General features: G+C 33.0%; 1 protein-coding gene across 1 annotated transcript; it reads left to right on the forward strand.

The window, feature by feature from the left end:
* The first annotated feature begins 15,663 nt into the window (after nucleotides 1-15,663).
* Nucleotides 15,664-20,573, forward strand: LOC148609475 (uncharacterized). The gene is made up of 6 exons (XM_088541903.1): nucleotides 15,664-15,776; nucleotides 16,060-16,392; nucleotides 16,708-16,806; nucleotides 17,650-17,724; nucleotides 18,135-18,245; nucleotides 18,633-20,573. The coding sequence occupies exons 1-6, from the start codon at nucleotides 15,692-15,694 to the stop codon at nucleotides 19,337-19,339; spliced, it is 1,410 nt and encodes a 469-aa protein (XP_088398029.1). The 5' UTR covers nucleotides 15,664-15,691; the 3' UTR covers nucleotides 19,340-20,573.
* The last annotated feature ends 1,280 nt before the right edge of the window (nucleotides 20,574-21,853 follow it).

Raw genomic sequence — 21,853 nt, forward strand, 5'->3', positions numbered from 1 at the left:
GTAATGACCACTAGAGAAATTCTGTAGTGATACAAGAGGTTCATCTTTATTTCCCCCTTAAAAAAGTTCAGCCTAATCAAGCATTCAAAAATATATATATAACCAGAGCGGAACTACCAAGAAAATATGACTGAATGAGAATCGACTTTATCCATGAACATTTCATGACACTGTGACGATTTAGATGGCTGGTATCGTACTCAAAATGTAGATGGACAATTATATGTGCATAACAGTGGTCGAATTATTTTTGAAATTTTGAAATTGATCAGTTTTAAGTGAATAAAAATACCTTTTTTCTTTGTTTTTGAATAGTTTTAATGGCATATATTTGTTAATACAAAATACACTTTTACTTTGTTAATTCAGGAAAATAGTTTAAATCAAGTTATGCAATTATTCATAAAATCAAATAAATAATATAGTATAAGGGTTATTATACATATAAAATTCATGTTCATATTATTTTAATATTTATGAAACAAACTTGACAAAAATATTAAAAGACATGGCTGTCTTATCTGATTCATATTTATAGCAAATTACGTAAGGTTAAATATGGTACAAACCTCTATGAAGGCCTAACGATTTCCTAGATAACAGCACCTGTATAGACTGTTCTTTACTACCAAATATATTGTACTGAATTAAAACCTTAGATCTGTTTAAAGAGGTGCAACGGACCGGCAAGGGAAAGTTGCATTTAATAAAGCCTAGCTGGCCGAGTGTTCTAGGTCGCTGGACTTCGTGTACATATATGGCCCCAATTTTAAGAAAACATAAGTTTGAGGTCAATGACCACAGTAAATGGCCCACAGCATTCTCAGATATGAAAAAGGTAGGTGCAGTTATTTTGTTTGTTTCGTATGTACCCTTTCGAGACATTAGTAATGCTCCTTAACGGCTTTCCACAATGTATTCTAGCAATGCAGTACCCGCATACGCTTATACCGTTCGGAATGGACGGACGTTATCTACATTTATACCCGCAGATATGGAGATTTTAACTTCCTGAAGTATCCAAGTACACCCTCACACCCTGAGATGAAGACTAAGTACTTCAGTTGTCCATTTTAATATCATTAGATATGGAAATTTTAACTCCCTGAGGTGTACAGGGAACCAAGGGTGTTAAAACGATGTGAATGATAAATTGCATAATAAGGTCGGGAATATCATTCATGAAGACATCGTTACATTGTCATCAAAGCACAGGAGATAAGGATATTATAGGGTTTCATGGAATAAAATCAGTAATAGATGATCATGTTAAATAAAAAAAAAACAAATGAGTGCATCAACAATTTATTTCTCATTGATCACAAACAGCGAATGGACTAGAAATCACAGAAGGAAGACGAAAGTTCATTGAGCGGAAGCAGAATCATTGAAATTTATGGAATCCTAGTTCATCAGTTGTTAATGTTTATATTGATGGAAATGATGTAGCAACCACAGAGAATAGACATTTGTGGCAAGTAGTCATAGTTACTGAACAAGTCATCTAAGTTTATTTCTGACAACTGTTTACGGAATAACAATAAATCCTGAATCAGACATGGGGTGTTATAACGGTCGAACTCGAGCTGGCAAGACATGTTCTGATGAAGGAAGGCTGAAGTTATTGTTTTCATCAATATCTTATCCACACATAACGGCGTTGATCGTCTGACCCATTTTCAATTTCGATTTGTCAATAAATTACAGTTTGCTTAATATATTCATAAAATGAGCCAGGGTATTACGGCCAACTGAAGTATTACAATACCAAATGTCATAATCTTTAGAAAAGGAATCAAGTGGTCTTAGCGTGCCAAATCCTGTTAGATTTCGGATTCAATTTGGAAATATATTACTCAAATGCTGCTATAGGGCAAAACGGGCGATTTGGTTGATCAGGCATCGTTGTACTCACATCCTCCTTGTTATTAGAGCTGTGATTTTTTGCAAGTTCGCCAATTTGCTTGTTAACATATCTAGTGTTTTTGTATCTTTTTCACAACGAATGTATATTTTGTTTTTTGTTTGTTGGGGTTTAACGTCCGAGCAGCAATATTGCAGCTATATTCAGACGATGAACATGAAATGATGAAATGTAAAAGGGATGGGACACAAGGACAATAGGGTCGAAAGATTTTAATTGCCACTGGAAATAGGGAGAGGTGGGTAGGGTCGGGCAATTTAGCCTCCTGTGGCGAAGCCCTATGATTCCTACTCCGGGAGAATACCACAGTAGCGTTCTTTAACGTGCGAGGAACGTGGCAGCTTTCCCAACACGGTGCACCACTATGGTTTGCGGTCAGGTTTTCTGTATTATAGCCTGACAACCCCAGCATGTAACACGCCAGGGGTACACAATTCCATCACCTGGGGCACACATCCCAGTTGTTCTGTAGGCAGAGCGCCCTAACCCCCGGCTAGGGTTCTGAGCACTATTTTGTCGCCTTTTACGACAAGCTTAGCGCTGCTGCAGGCCTATTCTTTTAACACCCGGACCTGCATGGGGCAATGCATATTTTTTGATGTTAACTTTATTTTCGGCCATACGTCTGCAAATGTATATTCTAATGTCGTCAAATTGAACCGTGTTGAATCACGCACGCGGATTAATGTTTGCATATGAATGGAATAATAGATCTTACACGGTTATCATCATAAGTTATCGGGAAGTTCTTAATTGTCCCTTTTTCGTTAGCGTCAAGTTCCGACAGAGCCGTTTGTTTACAGACTATGTTTGACTCATTGAATGCATGATGTTTAAGAATGTTTAAGTCCTTTAAATGTGCGGGATACTTCAGGAATCTGTTAATGGAGTAACGGAATATGAAATATACAACAGATAAACAATAAAAGTATGTAAAGCTGATCAAATCTTATACTGTTCATATATTTGTTTATTTTAGAATAAAACGAAAATAGGTATGGTGAATATGTCAGAGATAACAATTCCACCGGGATAAAATGTCAACCCAAGGCAACCCAATGGCCTTGATTTTCAAATAAATGTATGTAGTAATATGTCAAAAACGTTCTGGAATAATTGAAAGTTCAGGTTTTTATGCAATATCAAGTGCTATCCGTTTATTTAAAATGTATTCAATATGAATATCCCTAAAAAGATTCGCCATAAAAATAGGTACGCTAAATTTTAATTGGACAAATAGATATAAAATATTACTGACCTGGTGTTGCCCCTATTCCAAGTATTATGGTAATTGCAAGATAAAGTTTCGGAACAAGCACCGCCTGATAGCATATATTTTTCATCACGCAATGAAATCATTGCACAAAGATGAACAATTTAAGAAGAATTTATAAACCGCAGTGCAAAAGCCCTTGAGAATGCGAAAGTATAATATTGAGAAAACTTGATACAAGGATTTTCTCTGACGATGATTCTACTTCATCTGTTTACAACGCAATCAAACAGCATGAAACGATTGTCGTCACTAACAGTCCAGTGATTTTGAAAATGATTAAAACCATTTTATGCTAAACTGATGCAAACGATTCAACGTGATATAAGACATAATTACTTCCTCGTAATTTCTATGAAACACCATAAATGATGACTGATAAAACGTATCGCAATTTAGTAATGTTTATTAACAAGTAAAAAGTACATTTTACACTAACCGATGTTAATGCCTGATATTGAATGATGCCCCGATATTGAATGTTCTTGGATGTAATTGAGATAGATTTCTTTCTTTACCAGTCACATTCATACAATTACACAAATCAGAACCTACAAATAATATGAAGAATGTTTTATTTGTTTGTAACAATAACGATGACATTTTAGTTTAAAAGAAATAAGATTGATTTATGTGTCTGTCCGTCGTTTGTCGGTGTTTGTCAATCAATTAAACCTTTTGTATCGTTTATTCAATGATGAATATGTCAAGCATCTATTGGCTGTAGTTAACTTACTATGAACATTTTATCATTGAAAACAAAATTGGAATCCAGGTATATCTTAGATCACTTTTTGTTTTTATTTTTTGTTTTCTTTTCTGCTTTGTTCCTGTATTTTTTGTGATAATTTAAATGTTTACAAATAGTTTCGATTCAACAGAAAAATGAAGATGGATCACATAACAGTCTTTAATATTAAACGTGCCAACTAATCCAGCAATACAAATTTTAGACGTATCATGCATTTTGACAGTGCAAAAAAATTCCAATACATGTGGAGCAACAACAGTTATGTGGTACATACCGAATTTTGATCTAATATAAAAGTGAAATTTGTTGGTATTTACATGTGACGAAAAAGATTACTACTGTAGGCTACATAGAACAAAAGTTTATGAAATAGTGGCCAGATTGTTGAAACAAAATGGGTTTAACGCTGCTGTGTTTGGTCGTTGTGTAATTGTGTAATGCAGTCGATAAAATCATAAATATGAAAAGCAACGTTCTGGTGTTTCTGGATGTTATTCTCTTGAAACAACTCATAGGCAAAGGATCGCCTAGACATCGCCATGGCATATACCAAATGTCAAGCAGCCGAATATCCCAGAGAAATTATAGAACAAAAACGGGATTTATAACCCGTGAAATTTGAATATTGCAAAATATGAACTAGCGTGATTTAATTTCAACAACATAACAAATTTTCCGAGGCAACAATCACAATCTTTCTTAAATGGCATCGTTAGTAGATTTAAAAATTGTGGAAAGACTTTTAAAGATCTTTTACTAAGTACATACAATTATCGGAGGTCCACAAGTTTATACCTTTCACAATACTGTGTATACATTGCGACTTCAGAATATCATTAGAGAACTCTTGTCTCTGTATACAATGAACATACGCGTGAGACACGATTCTTGATGCGACAAGTTATAGTTTGCATACCTTTTAACGATCTTCTTCCTGAAAGTGTCAGAATATTACCAAAATGTTTAATATTTTTATCTACTTTAATTAACAAAAATCTCGTCTTTCGTATCAATGAATATGCATAATAGTCATTGCATGTCAACATGCTGCTTCATTTCGCATGATTTTAAATCATTAACGTTAAAACTAATTGCCATTTGCATGTAAATGGTACGTGCATCCAATCAACAATTTGTTACCTAGTTTGAATTTCTATTGTTATTTTCATAATTTAACAGAAATGTTGGTTCAATTTACTTATTTTTTGTATATCAGACAAAGAAAGGGTATAGTGCATTAGTATATGATTTGATGGATCATCTTCAAGAAGTGTAAATACAGGTTTAAGTTAGATCTAAAAAGCCTCGACAAAAAAAAAATAAATCCACCTTAACAGAGCAATGATAATTTTTCAGAAAGCTATATAACTTCATAAAGACACATTCACGACCAACATCTCCTTACTGTGGCCATATGCATGGAATACGCTTTGGGCTTGAACTAATGTGATCAGACCTTAACTACCCACCATTTTAGGTCAAAAATGAATTTGAAAAAAGCAAACATACAAATGTACATAAAACACACCTAACAATTCACTTAATATTACATCCGATTCTCTACACGGAATACCCACACAATCACCTTATAAACACAAATTAATATATCAACTTAAAGAACGCTTGCAGTTACTAAAAGTAACGAATAGTGTATATATATATATATAGAAAGGTCTGAAAAATTCCCAACGATGTTAGAACTGTCAAATTTGCGATGCAAATTTTTGGGCGCTCCCTCCGCGGGACTCGAACTCGTACCGTTGTGACATCTATGGCAACACCGCCTGTACTAAGTCCAGCGCCCTAGACCACTCGGCCAACTAGGCTATATAAAAATATAGCTTTTGCTGGCCGGGTCATTCCTCCTCGTAGGGTTAGTCTAGGGCTGTAACCTAGTACTCGATATATGGTAGTACGGGACAGTTCACAGCGGTACCAGTTCGAGTCCCGCGGAGGAAACGACCAAAAATTTGCATCGCAAATTTGATATTTCGAACATCGTTGGGAATTTTTCAGACCTTTCTGTACGTTTATGTATCTTTCCTGTATCAATTTGATCCGATGGAACAGTGTAGCGAATAGAGTCGTCACATTCTAAGACGTTTGTATAATATTGATTTGTTGTGACATGCATCATTAATTTGATCCTCTATCCTACATAATAACATATAAAATGAACTGTCCCGTACTACCATACATCGTGTACTAGGTTACAGCTCTAGATTAATCCTACGAGGAGGAATGACCCGGCCAGCGAAAGCTATATTTTTATATAGCCTAGCTGGCCGAGTGGTCTAGGGCGCTGGACTTAGTACAGGCGGTGTTGCCATAGATGTCACAGCGGTACGAGTTCGAGTCCCGAGGAGGGAACGACCAAAAATTTGCATCACAAATTTGACAGTTCTAACATCGTTGGGAATTTTTCAGACCTTTCTATATATATATATATATATATATAGAAATAGTTTGCGTAGTTTCGGCAAGCTCTGGCATAACGTATGAGTTGTGATATGAACATTCCATACGCAAGAGCCGAAGGGATGTTGCCACAGATGAAAGGAAAATGATAATTCTGAATGAAAAGGCATCACGTTTGTCGTACAAACGTCGGTTTTCTACATGATCAAATATCATATCTTTCTATTGCATAAGACAACCCCGTAAAAATATGATATTCCGTTCAACCGTTTATCGCTCAAAACGTTTCATTGGGTATGGTTTAGCAACTCATTCTATAGAACACACATCATACGTCACTCAAACACTTAACACTCATCACTAAATCTTTCATAAGTCAAGTTGGACAGTTACAAGGACAGTATTACTTACTCACTTGAACACGTTGATTGTCATTCTATGAGAAAAAAAAACAATATTTCAGCAGTTTTAGCAATCCTAACGTTTGTAATACATATTAAAAATTGTATGTATAAACAATGTAAAAAATGCATGTCTTGTTGTCTTCTGTTTATTTTCCATTATTTTAAAAGGAGGTAAAAATACATAAAAATTGGTGAAAAATATCGAGCCAAAAATTACTAATGGTAGTACAATACAGTTAAGTCATTTCTGAAAATTTGGTGTCATTTTGTTAACATAAAGCTATTCTGAGGCAATCCACACCGAAATTTTTAGTGTTTTTTCATAAAAGTGCATATTTATTAAATCATTGTTGTGTGGCGGTTCAAGTCATTTAGTGATTATTGTTATTAAATCCAGTAACCTTGGTTACACACTGGAAAAAAAATATTACTGATTTTTTTTTTTTTTTGTACAAATCAGGGGTGCCTTTCCAAAACTTACAGCCAAATACTATGTTTTATAAATTATCAGGCACTTAGACACTACCACAAGATGAAAGCATGCATGGAGTAGTGGGAAAAAGGGTAAAAACAATAAGATCCTTTTCGATTCATTCTCTCACAATTTTAGTTCCAAAGGTTTGTGCGAAATAAGGTATTTTGAAAATCAGCCATCTGATGCTAAGGTGAGAATCTAATACGGCAGGTGACTGAAATGTTTCAGATACCACTCTTCATTTAATAGGTTCTCTCCTCGACATTAAATGGTTGATTTTCAAAATACCTTATTTCGCACAAACCTTTGGAACTAGAATTGTGAGAGAAGTTACCGCCGTCAGATTTTAACTTAAAAACTTAAAATTAAAAGTTGAAATTTATGGATATACTGTTTAAATGCATTTAAACACATGTTTACCATTGCATGTATTACATTTGTCTATGTATAAATTCTTAACTACATTTAAACAGTATATCTACCAAATTTTAAATTGGTGTGCAAAACAGTGCGCCTTAATGCAACTGTATAATGCACCCAAATGAAAAAAAATCTTAAGTTTGTATTTGTTATTTGCACAAACAAGCAATACAAATGTGAACAGCAATGGTAAAAATCTAATTTGAGCTACATTTATTTAAGATTTTGCTATGGTAACGACGTGAAATACGGTTATATCATCGATGGTTCAAATAGTATTAAATTTCCAAGTAGAATGGACGTACAGTTTTTAGAGAAATATTGTGATTTGGGTACGCTAATTTCTCTATCCTTTATCTGTAAAATTGCATATTTGGGATTTGGATGGTTACGAAACCATTGACTGTATCTAGTATCCCTTGTATTTTACTTATATTGTGTCGGGAAATTACCATTAAACTCCATAAAAGGTACGAAACCGTTTTCAACTATTCATACCATACAAGGTAAACTCTTTAAAACAGTTCATTGCAAACTGGCAACCCTTACTACACTAAGAAGTCTTATTCATCTTTTGGTTCTTGTCAATCTGTTTAACGTGTTATAGAGCAGACCACATTTATACATGCAGGACAGACACTCTCAAGCATATGCAAAGGTATAATTCATCCCCAGTCCATGCTCATGTCATTATACGAGAAACCTAATTTCTTTTTTGTTTACGAAGGAGTCGATTTGGTTTCAACAAAGATGTTTTTGTTTTAATGTTAGCCATAATCAATAAGTCTACTTGGAAGGCAATTAACTATTCATCTTTAAGATATCTCTGCATCTACTGCATTGAATGATAAATCAATCTAGGGAATAAATTGTGCTACCACCGGCTTTACATGTAGAAGAGAATTTTGTACTAGTTGATTCCGGTAAGTTAGATTAAAATCAAATACAATATGAGGCATGTGTAACCTGTAAGAGGGCGATGTAGAAAATATGGATTTTTTTTTTAAATCATGTCTCTTGTAGTCAAAAGCCATCTTCAAAAGATTTTTATTCACAATTTGATAAAACTTAAAAATGTAAGCGTCCTCTGCTTTTTTAGAAACACCCGCCGATTGGCTAAATTTGTGAAGTGCAGGGTAATTGTAAGTAGTCTAGCGCGATGCAAAAAGTTTGCGTAGTTACGAAAAGTTCTAGCAAACCGTGGTGATGTGAAAACTCTATACGCAGATAATGAAGGGATGTTGCCGCAGATGAAAGGAAACTTGACAATACGTATAGTTTGGTCAATACTTCTCCTTTATAATTAATCTCTGAGTGTCAAAATATGACTGACTATTGTGTCTGTATAATTACTCAAACATTGTTTCGGTAATTGTATAAGATTCAGGCAAAAAAGTATCAAATGAGAACTAAATAAAGTATTGATAACCATACCTTTGTAGTATTTGATTCGAAATCTGTGTAAACCGTACGGGTTTGATTTGAACAAGGATCTAAACTGTATTCCAATGTCATGTTTCTCTCAAATAATATTTTTTTTACACTTATAGCACTGATGAATATTGGTTCTGGTCCATATTCCTTTGCTATATCGACCTAAGTGAAGGTAAAAAATAATTTCATCTAAGGTTTTTTTTTATGTAAATGGCTTAAATGTCATTTCAATATTTATTTAATTTACATATAATTTAAATTGTAAATTCGAAAGCACCTCACCTTCTCTGTACCTTTGGGTCTTTAAACTTGCTGGTTAAGAGGCAAACGTCAACATTTTATAACTTCATCTAACTAAACAAATCTGTTGACCAGGTATTTGACGATTACATTGCAAAGTAATGCATTGAATTAACATTACTTCGAATAATTCGCGTTTAACAAATAATTATAATAATAAGAATTGTGCAAAGAAATACATTACTTTAGCTAAATAATGCATTGATTTACCATTATATTTTTCGATTGTATTGTAATCAAGATTGAGGATGCATTGAATTAGGTAAGAGTAATCAAGGGAACCAAGGTTATAGCGGTAATTAAAAGAATGTAATCCAGGGACTAAGACCAGACATACACAACAAAAAACATCAAGTAACTAAAATCATACTTACAAAGTAACAAAAGCAAATGAGCAACTTGGATTCCACTAAAAACTGGGAGCATGGACTCATAAAAAGTCAAGTCCGAGGTAGAAAACGAGGAAAGGAAAACTATGACCCGTTGAATAAATCAGTTCTCATGGTGCAGATGGATACACCATAACGATCCACGAGTTCATGATGACGACAATAGAACTTCTGTAGTGATGACTTCAATCGTCTAGCAACATAACCCTGTTTGTCGTAAAGTTTGGTCAATAGTTTTTCTTTACCATCGATTTCTAAGTGTAGGTCAAGATAAAAGGCTGACTTCCCAGTGTCTGTAGTATCCTACTGTAAATTACATAATATTCAATGTTATATAATATACACAATATATTTCAAACACAATCAAATGAATCACTTGATATACCTACAAACTAAGCAGAAAAAGTAGAAAACGTAATCGAATTGTTATGCGGGATCAGAAGGTATGGCAGTTGTGTTCCACCGTCTCGTAAGTTTCTATCTGGTACAGTAAACAAACCCATTGGAGGCAATGTATCTGTAGAAACTGTGAATTGATACCCAGAGTACCTAAAATAAACATTTATAATAAATTATATGATCGGGAACCAGACCCGAAACAAGTTAGCATATGCTTTTTTATTTTGCATGGTCAATCAATCTAATACACAATATTTAAGTAAGCTGTTTACCGGTTATACGATTGGTGCTTGTCATGAATAATGCTGGAGATAAAATATTTATCTAGAACATGTACAGTAATACAGTATTTCAACTTTATCCCGTATCTACCTTAATCCTTTACCAACTAAAATGACAAAATATCACGTTTCAATATATTTCGGTAGTTTTACTATAAACATATATTAACTGCAGGATTTTTTTCACGATTTATGTAAATTTTTAATTCTTATTTAGATTATTGCTTTCTGGAACTATAATTGTTCATATTTCTCTCGTTTGGTCTTAATTGTATTGAATTTTTTTTAAGCGACTTGTTTTTGAGAAGCTGTTTGGCTAAACGAATGAGCAAGTCATTTAAGACAATTTAAACGACGGTAGGTGTCAATAAAGTCGTAGAAAATATTTTTATTCAAATTTTAACAGTATGTTATTTATGTGACGCCGACTATAGAGGTGTTGAAAATCGTCCATGCATGTATATTTCCTAACATCTAAAGAACGAGTATAGCTACCTTTAAATATAACACCAGATACTTGAGGATGTTGAGAAATTAAAGTATAGTAAACTGAAAATGAGATGTGAACTAAATGGTATTTTCTCCGGAAGTATTTTGCATATTGTCAAGATCTCTTAAGTAATTTTTTAAAAGACGAAGTGGTGCACATTATTTTTAATAAATGCATCTCTTTAGATTATGGAAGCGTCTATTTTTTCAGGGAAGGAATATTGACAATTCTTCGTATTTTAATTCGTTCCGCTGTGCTACACTCGTATAAAAGACGGAAGTTCTCAGACCAATGAAAGGAATCCCAGTTTTCTTCAATAGATGACGAATATAAGGACCTTAATCTTCCGTTTAACAACCAGAAGCCGTGTGGAATTCCCATGAAGGTCAATGAGAAGTTTGCATACAATTTGTATCATATTACTGTGTGCCGATCAACCGCATGCAATTTACAGCAATCATCCCCAAAATTCCGATATAAAGAAAACAATTGTTAAGTATTTGTAGCGTTTGAATATATTAAAATGAACTTTCATATGCAGATGCGGACTTGCGTACAAAAATTTATTTACTCTTTGACACACTGAACTTTACTGGACTACATTTACTTTTTGCGATTAGCTATTTCATCCATGACAGACACAGTCCAGTATACCTGTTTGTCATGGATGGTCTGTTATAGGCAAACATCGAAAAAGAAAAAAGAAAAAGAAAAAGAAATTATGATTAGTTATGAATGATAAAGGAGAATAATGTTTATGTATTAAAATGTGAACACTATAATGACGACTATGGAATTTTTTTTTATAATTTTTCGGTTACGTCCGATTAGATGAAAGAATGATGAAAATGCTTTGTCGGTAGGTTCATGTGTATGACTGTAATGAAATACCATAATTTCTTCTAATACGAAATGGTAATACATATTTCCATTCCTTTTTTTTTAAAGGTGATACATTATTTCAATGCATCCAGCTCTAATAAGTAGCAGACCATTTGTACTATGGACATCGAACCTTATACGTTATCGGCTATGAATAAAGAAGAGCTTCTTAGTTTGCCTTTGCTATGAATTTTTTATATAAATAGCAGTGAAATGTTCTTCTGTTTTAGTTGAATTAATCGCCCATTTGTAAATAAAATGAACACAGTAGATAATATTAAACTTATTTGGGTAATTGTTGCCAACTGTCTCAATTTTTAATAACCAAAACGTTGTGTTTACAACTTTTGATAGTATAAACCTCCCATTTACAGCACATATACCATCCCCGAATTCCCCATTGTCCTTATCATCATTCCCCATAAAATTCCTTATTTCTCATGGGAAAATACTCATTCACCATTGTAAACATTAAACTATCAAATTAAATTATATGTTTTTAATTTTCCAACTAGTAATTGTTATTACAAATTGAATTAAATATATTTTTTACAAGAAATAGATATTTTGAAAACTAATTTCCCAAAGCCTCCATAATCTCCTGTATACTTTCCCAGTTCAACATCCCATTTTGCACCACCCCATCCTTGATACTCTTATAGAATGGGAAATTTCCAATGAATCTATTTATATTCGCGGATTCTTATTATTACTATTATTATTATTATTTGATAATTTCGCGGTGGAATGATTTTTTTAAACGCTTCACAACGATTATCATAGTAAAACCCCGTGATTTGTTCATTTTACAGGATCTGCAAAATTGTGCGGCAGCGAAAATTAGTACGTTCACAGTACCCAATACAAGTGCCGTATTGTTTAACATCATATAGAAAAGAAAGCTATAGGCTAAGTTGTCTAAATTAACTCTTATAATGAAGACATGTTTGTGTACGTGCCGCCATTAAACTATACCAAAATTAAATATCAACATCCAAGTATTTAACGCAAGATATAATATTTGTATATACTGACCTGGCGTTGCTTATGTTATTTCTAGCATACTGATAACGATATATAGCACAGGCCACGTCTGATACCACGTATGCTTTTTCAAATACATTTTAATATTTCACTTTGAATTTAAGTGAAATCAATAGCATCAATAACATCTATATTAAAATGTTCCAGATAAAAACCATTAACATCAGCACAACCACTCATCTAAATGAGAAATGTTAACACCTTAATCAAATCGTTCCCTCCTTTTATTTCATTTGCTACCTGGGATTTGATTTACAAATCAAAAAGCATTAAACTTTATACGTATGCAGATTGTGAAAGTAATTAAAAAAGATTAAACAAAAAAGTAAAGACCGATTTTACATTTGTATGAAAAAAGGTTTTAACAAGAGTTGGTACAAAAAAGAGAGAAGCAACTAGTTCTTGAAGTTAAATTTCTTTTTATTTATAGATGATGTATTATCTCTAAACAATCTTAATGTCAATGATTACTTATAAATTAGATCTAGGCAAAGAGCTAGAAATTGAAAAAAAAACAACTATAACAACCTTGTTCTGCTTTATACCTAACAGTTAACTTACATCTTAATGACCAAGAATGTTTGAATTCGTAGCCAAAAATATTTAGGAGGCATAAAACGGAATGATTCAGGAAAAACAATTCCAAATAGTGTTTAACCAATTCGAAACGGTATTACAAAAGTGATGAATGTGACTCTCTGAGTGTAAACATCTCGGTCCATAGTGAGTATATACCAATATTTACAGCGTATGGAGTGTACATCTAGCAATTGATCCATTACTACATGTAATTCATACATGGACAAGGATATTGTGAAATACGCGTATACTTCAAGGGTATATTTAGCCTTGTTGATATCACAAATGCAGACGATTGAGAGTCGGCATCACCATTTGATTGATCACTTGAACTGTTTTTATCATAGATGAAACAACATATCTTAAGTTCGATTTTACATTTTACTTGCCGCTTGCCAAGTGACATTGTTGTCCAAGTCAATTAACATTAAGGTATACGTTTGTCACTTTATGATGCCATTAATCGTTAGCATTTGTAAAAAGTGGTTATTTGCATTTAAAATACATTTTCACTAACATATCCCTTTCATGGCTATGAATGTGTAAAATGTACCCATCGGATTGAAGGGCATCCTGTTTCACGTATGCCAATTGGTTTTCATGAAATATTGTGATGTCATATTGTCTATAGATCTTTTAATTTGTATTACATTCTTAAGGCATTACTGCAGTTTTAATTTCAGACTCATTCTTCCATGCAGACTGCACTATAAATGTGTTTTGGTTTGTTTTGTTTAGTTTTTTGTTTTTTTTCTGTATCTTTTCATAGAATATTTGTTTCTCAATGTCAGCATTATGACGAATTTTTAATCGGAATGACAAAGAAATTTTCAACTCAATAAAAATGTACTCCTATACAGAGGAAGGAAATTTCATTGTAAGGTAGTTAGGTTCATCCATTGAGATAATAAGTTTAGTTGGAATCTTCTAGTTTTGTTAGCGATAGTTTCTATACACTGTTTACGTTCGTCATATTCAGGAAGTAATTCTACACATAAGTGAGAATATGCAGTGAATTCGTTGTCAGTATATAATTTAGCGAGGTCAATTTTATTAAAAAAATGTTTTAGACTTTTTAACGTTTAGAATAAACAACTATAGCTCCGATGTGCTAGAAATATTGAAAATTAATTAAAGGTTAGTAATAGAAGGTGACGGGTGCGTGAATGTGTATTAGAGGCTGTCTATAACGCAAAACGTTTTTTTTCTGTATCGTGTAGTATGATTTAACGATAATACGTCATCCATAGAGCTAATACAGTTCTACCGGATTAAAATGTTAAGAAAAGCATACAATGGATGATTTTGTTGACTTTTCATTCAAAATTGTCAACTTTCCTTTCATATGTGGCAACATCCCTTCAGCACCTGCGTATGGAGTGTTTATATCACAACTCATACGTTATGCCAGAGCTTATCGAGACTACGCAGACTTTTGTGTCGCGCTATAATTCTAACAAATAGGCTTCTACAGCAGGGTTATACAAGATTGGTCATCACTGTTAAATTTTTATGGCCGTCATCATGAACTCGTGGATCGTTACGGTGTATCAATCTGCGCCATGAAAACTGATTTGTTCAACGTGTCATAGTTTTTTCTTTCCTCTTTCGTCTACCCCGGACTTGATTTTTATGAGCAACTCGGCGACCAAAATTCTAGCCGAAATCAAAGGAATGGAATCCAGGGACAAAGAGCACATGGAAAACAGAAACACACAACAAAGAACATGAAGTAACTAAATTAATACATACAAATTGACGAAAGTAAATGAGCAACTCGGACTCCATTAAATACTGGGATCATGTTCTAGTGCACTGGTAGGGTAAGCGTACTTTGCTGTCCTAGAAACACCCGCCGTGTTGCTCATAAAAGTGCAAGGGTAGACGAAAACGAAAGGAAAACTGTGACACGTTGAACAAATCAGTTTTCATGGTGCAGATGGATACATCGTACGATTGAATAATATCCCTTAACTCTCTGACATCCGTTATTATTTCATATTAATTTTTTTTTTATTTAAACAAACAATAAAACAATCAGGAAATATTTCTTTTTATATCTGTTCATTACGAATAAAATGCGCAATTTATAAGGAAGTGTTTTGCATGCATTTACAAGTACAATATGAATTCTACTTAAAATGGTGCCTGTCTATAAATGTTTATATCCGGTTTCCTGTCACAAGCGACCCAAGAGCATATAGTCTCATATATATATGGCATAATAAATGAGAAAAATAATTGTTGTTGAAATAATGAAACATTTGTTAAGTATTAGCAGGGTTTTTCCCTACACAAACCTTGTGATACAACGTGAGTACTTTTGAACTTCTGAACCTTATTTGATCATTTCAAAAGGAACACTTACTGTTCTCAAGTAGTTATAATTTGTAATATTCTTTGAACATTTAAAGCAAGTGACAATAATTAGTATAATTTTCATTCATTTTGAGCAATACTTTACGCTTATAATTGCTCTTTTTGTCAGAGAGCTTCATTGATAATTTTAATTTTTAACAAAATGTATGTCCTTTTGCTGAAACTTAAATAAATCAGCTTGATTTGTCGAGTAATTGTCGGGTACTGTTTCTTTCAGTCCAAACTAAGAAAGAAAATGCCATCAAAATACGATTCGAGTGGGAAAAAGTTGGTACAGACATTGTTTTGAGGTGTAAACTGAGAAATATGAGTTTGAGGGTATTCATATATAACCCAAACAATATAACCGTTGCAAGTTGTATCCCATTTCATCCCCCTGACTGTTTTACCTATATTGACAACTGGTCATTGATATTTAATGCTACATTGACTGGAGATATCATTACCATTGTCGGAAAATTGGAGAATGATACAGACGGAATATGGACATGCGAGCATGGACAAAGTCGCGACATCGCATATGCAAACGTTCATTCTACTCAAAAGCAAGGTACAGTCATCTTATATAATTATTGTTTTTGATTAATGAGAATTATTTTATTGTATTTGTTTTCAAAAGTTATTAACTTTTGCGAAAATAATAACAAATCATTGGTAAAAAAATGTGTTTTCTCGTAAGATGAGTTACCTGTAACAGTGTGACTATAAATAAAGATTTGGTTACATTGTATTTTGAACAGGTCAATTTCGCACACGAAATTTACACGACAGTTCGATACCATAAGCATTCCTGTCAAAAGAAAAAAAAAACTAAAATCATAATTGACTCATACTACGTGTGGCTTACCTTTCCTTTCAATCTCAGGTGGACAATTGCACGCCTCCACTGAACAGCAGTCAACATGGGATGCCTTTGGGATTTTACGTTATACAACAACGAAACAAACAGTTACCATTAACAAGGGTAAGTTGTAGTAGTTCAATCAACTTATATGGACTGGTTTTAGTGAAAATAACCAATAGCTCGCAATTTTGTGTGCGCAGATACAGTATATTACCTTACTAATGTTTTTTTACATGACATACTATTTTTATTGATCAAAGTTTAACTGTATTTAGACTATTATTTTTACAATATAACGTTTAAATACATTAATTATTTGGTATACATTCTATCGATAAACTACAAAGTCGACGTACCCCCAACTCTGCCCGGCAACATACTGTGTTATCAATTACAAATGTTGTTTTTTAAATTTCTACAGAAAAAAATTATAGCAACATTTATATAAGTTGTAACAAGATTACAGAAAAACCTGTAGCAAATGAATTCGTATTTATGAGACATAACTAATTGAAATTATGATATGACGTCTTCATATCGTCAAACAGTATATGTCGGTACAACCCCATCTTTAGCACCTGCGTACTGTCTTTTTTCTTTCGCTGTCGCGTCGAGACAAAACACTCATTCAAAAACTTTATCTAATACTAAACTGATACTTATTTAATAGATGGTTTACTTGGATATGTGGTTTATTTTTTAATTAATCAAACTTCGGTTGAGGTTATACGGAACAGCTGTTATTTTGGTTACGTCTAAGGGCAAAAATTACCGTATTTGTCATATTAGAAAAAAATAATGCCTTAGGGGGTAGATTTTATTTCATCATGGATTTGGCATTTATATTCTCATTTAACATCGCGTAGTTGCTTGGTGTTAAACAATCGAATATAAATGTTGTACCCATGTTGAAATGATTACAAATATACACCCTCCATGAATTATTTCTTAAATATATTTTAGCAACACCAGTATATGAGATGGAAAGACGAAATTCAACATTAAATATCCATAGATATACAGATAGTAAAATGAACGGTAGTAAACTAAACTTACATGATGGTTAGATAATCTAATTGAAAAACACTTTTTGGTGCATACTAAGCATTCATTCCTACATTAAGGGATTGAAATACATGGGTCACTACTATTCATTGACACACCATTGTTTATGTCAGTTCAAACGTTAAGGTATCAAAATTGTAACATTATACTGTTGTGATTAACAAAAATGTTTTTTGAAATGGTCATATATTAATAGTAATTCTCTGCAGTTGTTCCTCGTTTACTAAACATTGTTCTCTGAAAACTGACACATAAGAAAGATTACTAATTCGCTTCTTAGACTTAATGACTTGAAAACTGCAATGGTGTAGAGATTCGAAGTGAAAAATACCACACCAGTATGAAGATGCTAAATTCATTAATTAAGTACAATTCATATTTAGCATTAACGAATGAGCCCATACCTCTAGAATATGTGTCAGTAACGACAGCATTTGATCACGTAGTCGACACAGGTCGTGAATCAGTAACATATGGAAAGACGCCCTCAAAAGGTAAAAACAAAATCTCCCAATTCATTTTGTTGCCTTTTTATTACCTTATTAACGTATTTTATAAGTCAATATATGGATTTTCATTTATCTCCTTACAACTGCCATTATAAAACAATGACAATGTCATTCTTTATACCTTTGGGAGAATTAATATAAGACGCCTACGTGAAAGTTTATAAAGGAATAAAAGTATGAAAACAAAAACTTACATGTACAAACAAAAGCATCTAAAAGACAATAATTAACACATAAAAAGACGAAACAAAACAAAACAACACAAAATTATACGAAATAGGATTTCTGAAAGTCATTCGAATCTGTAAGACAACAACTTAAAGAACTTATTACTTGCATATTTTTTTTTCTTTTCCTTCTTAACCTTTTTAGAAACGAATTTAAATCACATATACCTGTTTGGAGTTTTTCTCTCAGGAATAACATTGATTTTGACATTGTTGGGTGTAGCATTAGTAAACGTAGGAAAGCGCCGATGGAGAAAAAATAATATAAAAAGAAGAATCGATGCAGAACATAGCAATACGAACGACATCTCCTCACGCCAAGAATCAGATGAGTTCCGAAATATATCCTCTTTGTACGAAAGTATTAATGAAGAAAACGTTGCATCTGTAGAGGATTGTACACCATTCAACTTCATGGAAGTCAGAAAGGAATTAGTTGGTGCAAATGCATTTGGAAATTCTGCAAATCATGAAAGAACCATTTCCTCCTCATCATCCTCAATTCCATCATATCTTGATGTAGTAGACGATTATCAATATCCGAACTCGTATGAAGATATGGAAAGCCTTGACAGGAATAATCATAATTATTGTATGATGCCACATGGGTGTAAAGAGATGCAAGGCATAACAATTGGCCAAAAAGACAACAGTATCGCAAACGTATCATGTATATCAGATGTATTATCAAGTGAAAGTTATACCGAGACATGTGAAAACACGAGCAAGAATAGTTATGAACTATGGAACGCTTCTAATAGAAGCTCTCACTCAACCATAGAGTCTGGCAGACATAATGATACTGCAACTACTTCAAATTCTCGAAATAATATGTTTAACTCTTTACTTTGAAGTCACAAGAAACGTGGCTAACAGATATTTCATCCATGAACATGTATTGTATATTTAAGTTAAATTTGATAAGGTACATACCTTATTAAACATACTCACAAAGTGTGTACATATGCTGACAACTTTTATACAAGAACTATTTTAAATTGAAATCATTGAATTAAAATGCCACTTAATTCTGGAATGTTTAATGTGAGAGTTCTTTTGAAAATATAGATGTTAGTGTACCGCGCAAATCGTCTGTCAAATAAGTGTTTGAAACGCGATTATAATACATTTGCACGTTGCCACACGATTAAAGGTATCACTTTAAATAGTTTACGATTGATATCATGAACTCGTTGACGGTTTAGATAAATCCGTCTCTACTACCACGTGAAAGGATTTGTTAAAAAGATAGCTGTGAGTATAATCAGATTGTTCCGCGCTTATCCTCTGTACAATTAATTGTTGAAACAAGATTACAATATACGTTGCCACAAGATTAAAAGTATTTTGAGAAGATGACTTCAACATTAACAGAAATCCTAATCAATGTTCATGAGTTAAATCTGCATTTCAGAAACTCCGTTTTTATTTCGTATTTGTACCGGCAGACAAAGCAGCAATAATGTGGTAGTGATGTGGCGTCAATACTTATTGAATTAACTCAATAATAAAATTATGAATTCCTCTGTATATCAAGCCGTGTACTCGTCAAATAGTCAAATAGAAAAAATATATCTGACAGTCCTGACACATATAAGCTGAAGGCCCGTCTGAATTTTTGCAAGTCCCTATCATGTATTAGTTACCTACATTACACAATAATCCCTTCAATTTCCGTTTCATCTTAGCGTCCAGTAAGTTAACTACACCTTACATTTATGTAGTTTTAACCACTTCGCTCACTAAGATAAAGGATCTTATTCTAATTTATCGTAATGAATCTTATGAACATAACTCTTTAAAGATTTTTGTGAATGAGAAAAAAACTCGACAGAAGTCTTGAAAAAGTTGCTTGTTTTTGAAAAACCCGTAGAGAGTGTGGATAGTTATGATTTCTCCATACATGTGTACCTTACACCACACTTTTACATTACCTTATTAAACAAACAAATTCTTACCTTATCAAATGGAATTTGACAAAACATATCAGAAATATATTTGCTGAAATAAAGAAAGGTCATTTTTTTCAAAAGAACGAAATAAAAAATATACTTTTCGGGATTGTTAGGGCATTATTAAATTACTAAATTTTTCTTGACAACATGTATATCCGTTTCGGCGATAACAAATTATTCGCAGTATAAAGAAATTCCGATGGTCATACAGTGTGTTCCTTTAATAGCAGATCTACTTTTGTATTGTAATGAATTTCGTTTTAAGGCCACTGTTCATAAGGATCATTCCAAATCTGATCTAACGGACAAATTTCGTAATACTTATTGACACTTTTATGTCATTTTTGACTCTTTCAAATACACTGCTGATGATTTGGTTGAACTTATTCCGTTATTTAAAAAAAGTGGAATTATTTTAGTCTGGAAAAATATTCAAATACATATATCCGTAAGGGTTATCCTCACCATATCATTATTAAATCTTTGAACTATGTTAAATCGTTGGTACTAATCTTGACTCTCTTTTTAATATCTAAAGTAATAACTCACCAATTACATGTTTCCCTCCTTCCTGCCAATACTGAGTATCTCGACATCAGCACAAAAATATTGTTTGTCGTAGGCATTTTATGATATGTGATAATTGAATACTGTTTGACGTGGTTTTTTTTATTGATCCTTTTGTCTGAGTTAAAGAGGTGTGATAATAAGTTGCCTCTAGGTTTGGATGAGCTTACAGAAACACCGTATATTCTTTCGGAGCAAATATATTTTACCGTTTGTTTTACTGTTGTATTTTCCCACCAGTATCACAGGTAAGGGGAGGATTTAGCGCTCACAAACATATTTAACTGGCCACGTGCACATAATTTCTGTGCTTCTCCGATGCCAGGAACCTGTTCAGTGGTTGCTGTTTATGTTCATTGTTATTCGTTTACATGTTTTTCCCTGTAGAAAAGGTATATTCTCATCTTTTATGAAAAGATTGACATCATTCACTTTAGGAGTTTTTTCAGCTTGTCCATTATTGAAGACAGAGGCTTATCTTATACAAATTGTTGCTAATCTTCCACACATCCATTTATTGCCGGACCCGACACTAATTAAGTGTATTGGCAATAAATAACCTTTCTGAAGGGCATAGTGGATGGTTCTTTTCTGTTTATGTAAAACGAAAATACCATGTAGCTCTCATCAAGGTCCTCCTAGACTTATTTTTGTATTATTTAAAACAAAAGCAAGTGTTAAATTTCAGATCAAACAAAATTCCATCAATTTTTGACTATTCTGTTTCGTATACTTTCATAGAAACTTTTAATTGTCAACGATATTTGTTTTTCTATATCCGTTCCAATGCACCCTATAGAGCTGTCTATTAATTTGTGTTTAAAATTAGGTTGTATATTTTCCA

This window comes from Perna viridis, chromosome 8 (genome assembly GCF_037379345.1).
Source record: "Perna viridis isolate PV_CMFRI_1.1 ecotype Kerala chromosome 8, ASM3737934v1, whole genome shotgun sequence".
Classification (NCBI taxonomy): Eukaryota; Metazoa; Mollusca; class Bivalvia; order Mytilida; family Mytilidae; genus Perna; species Perna viridis.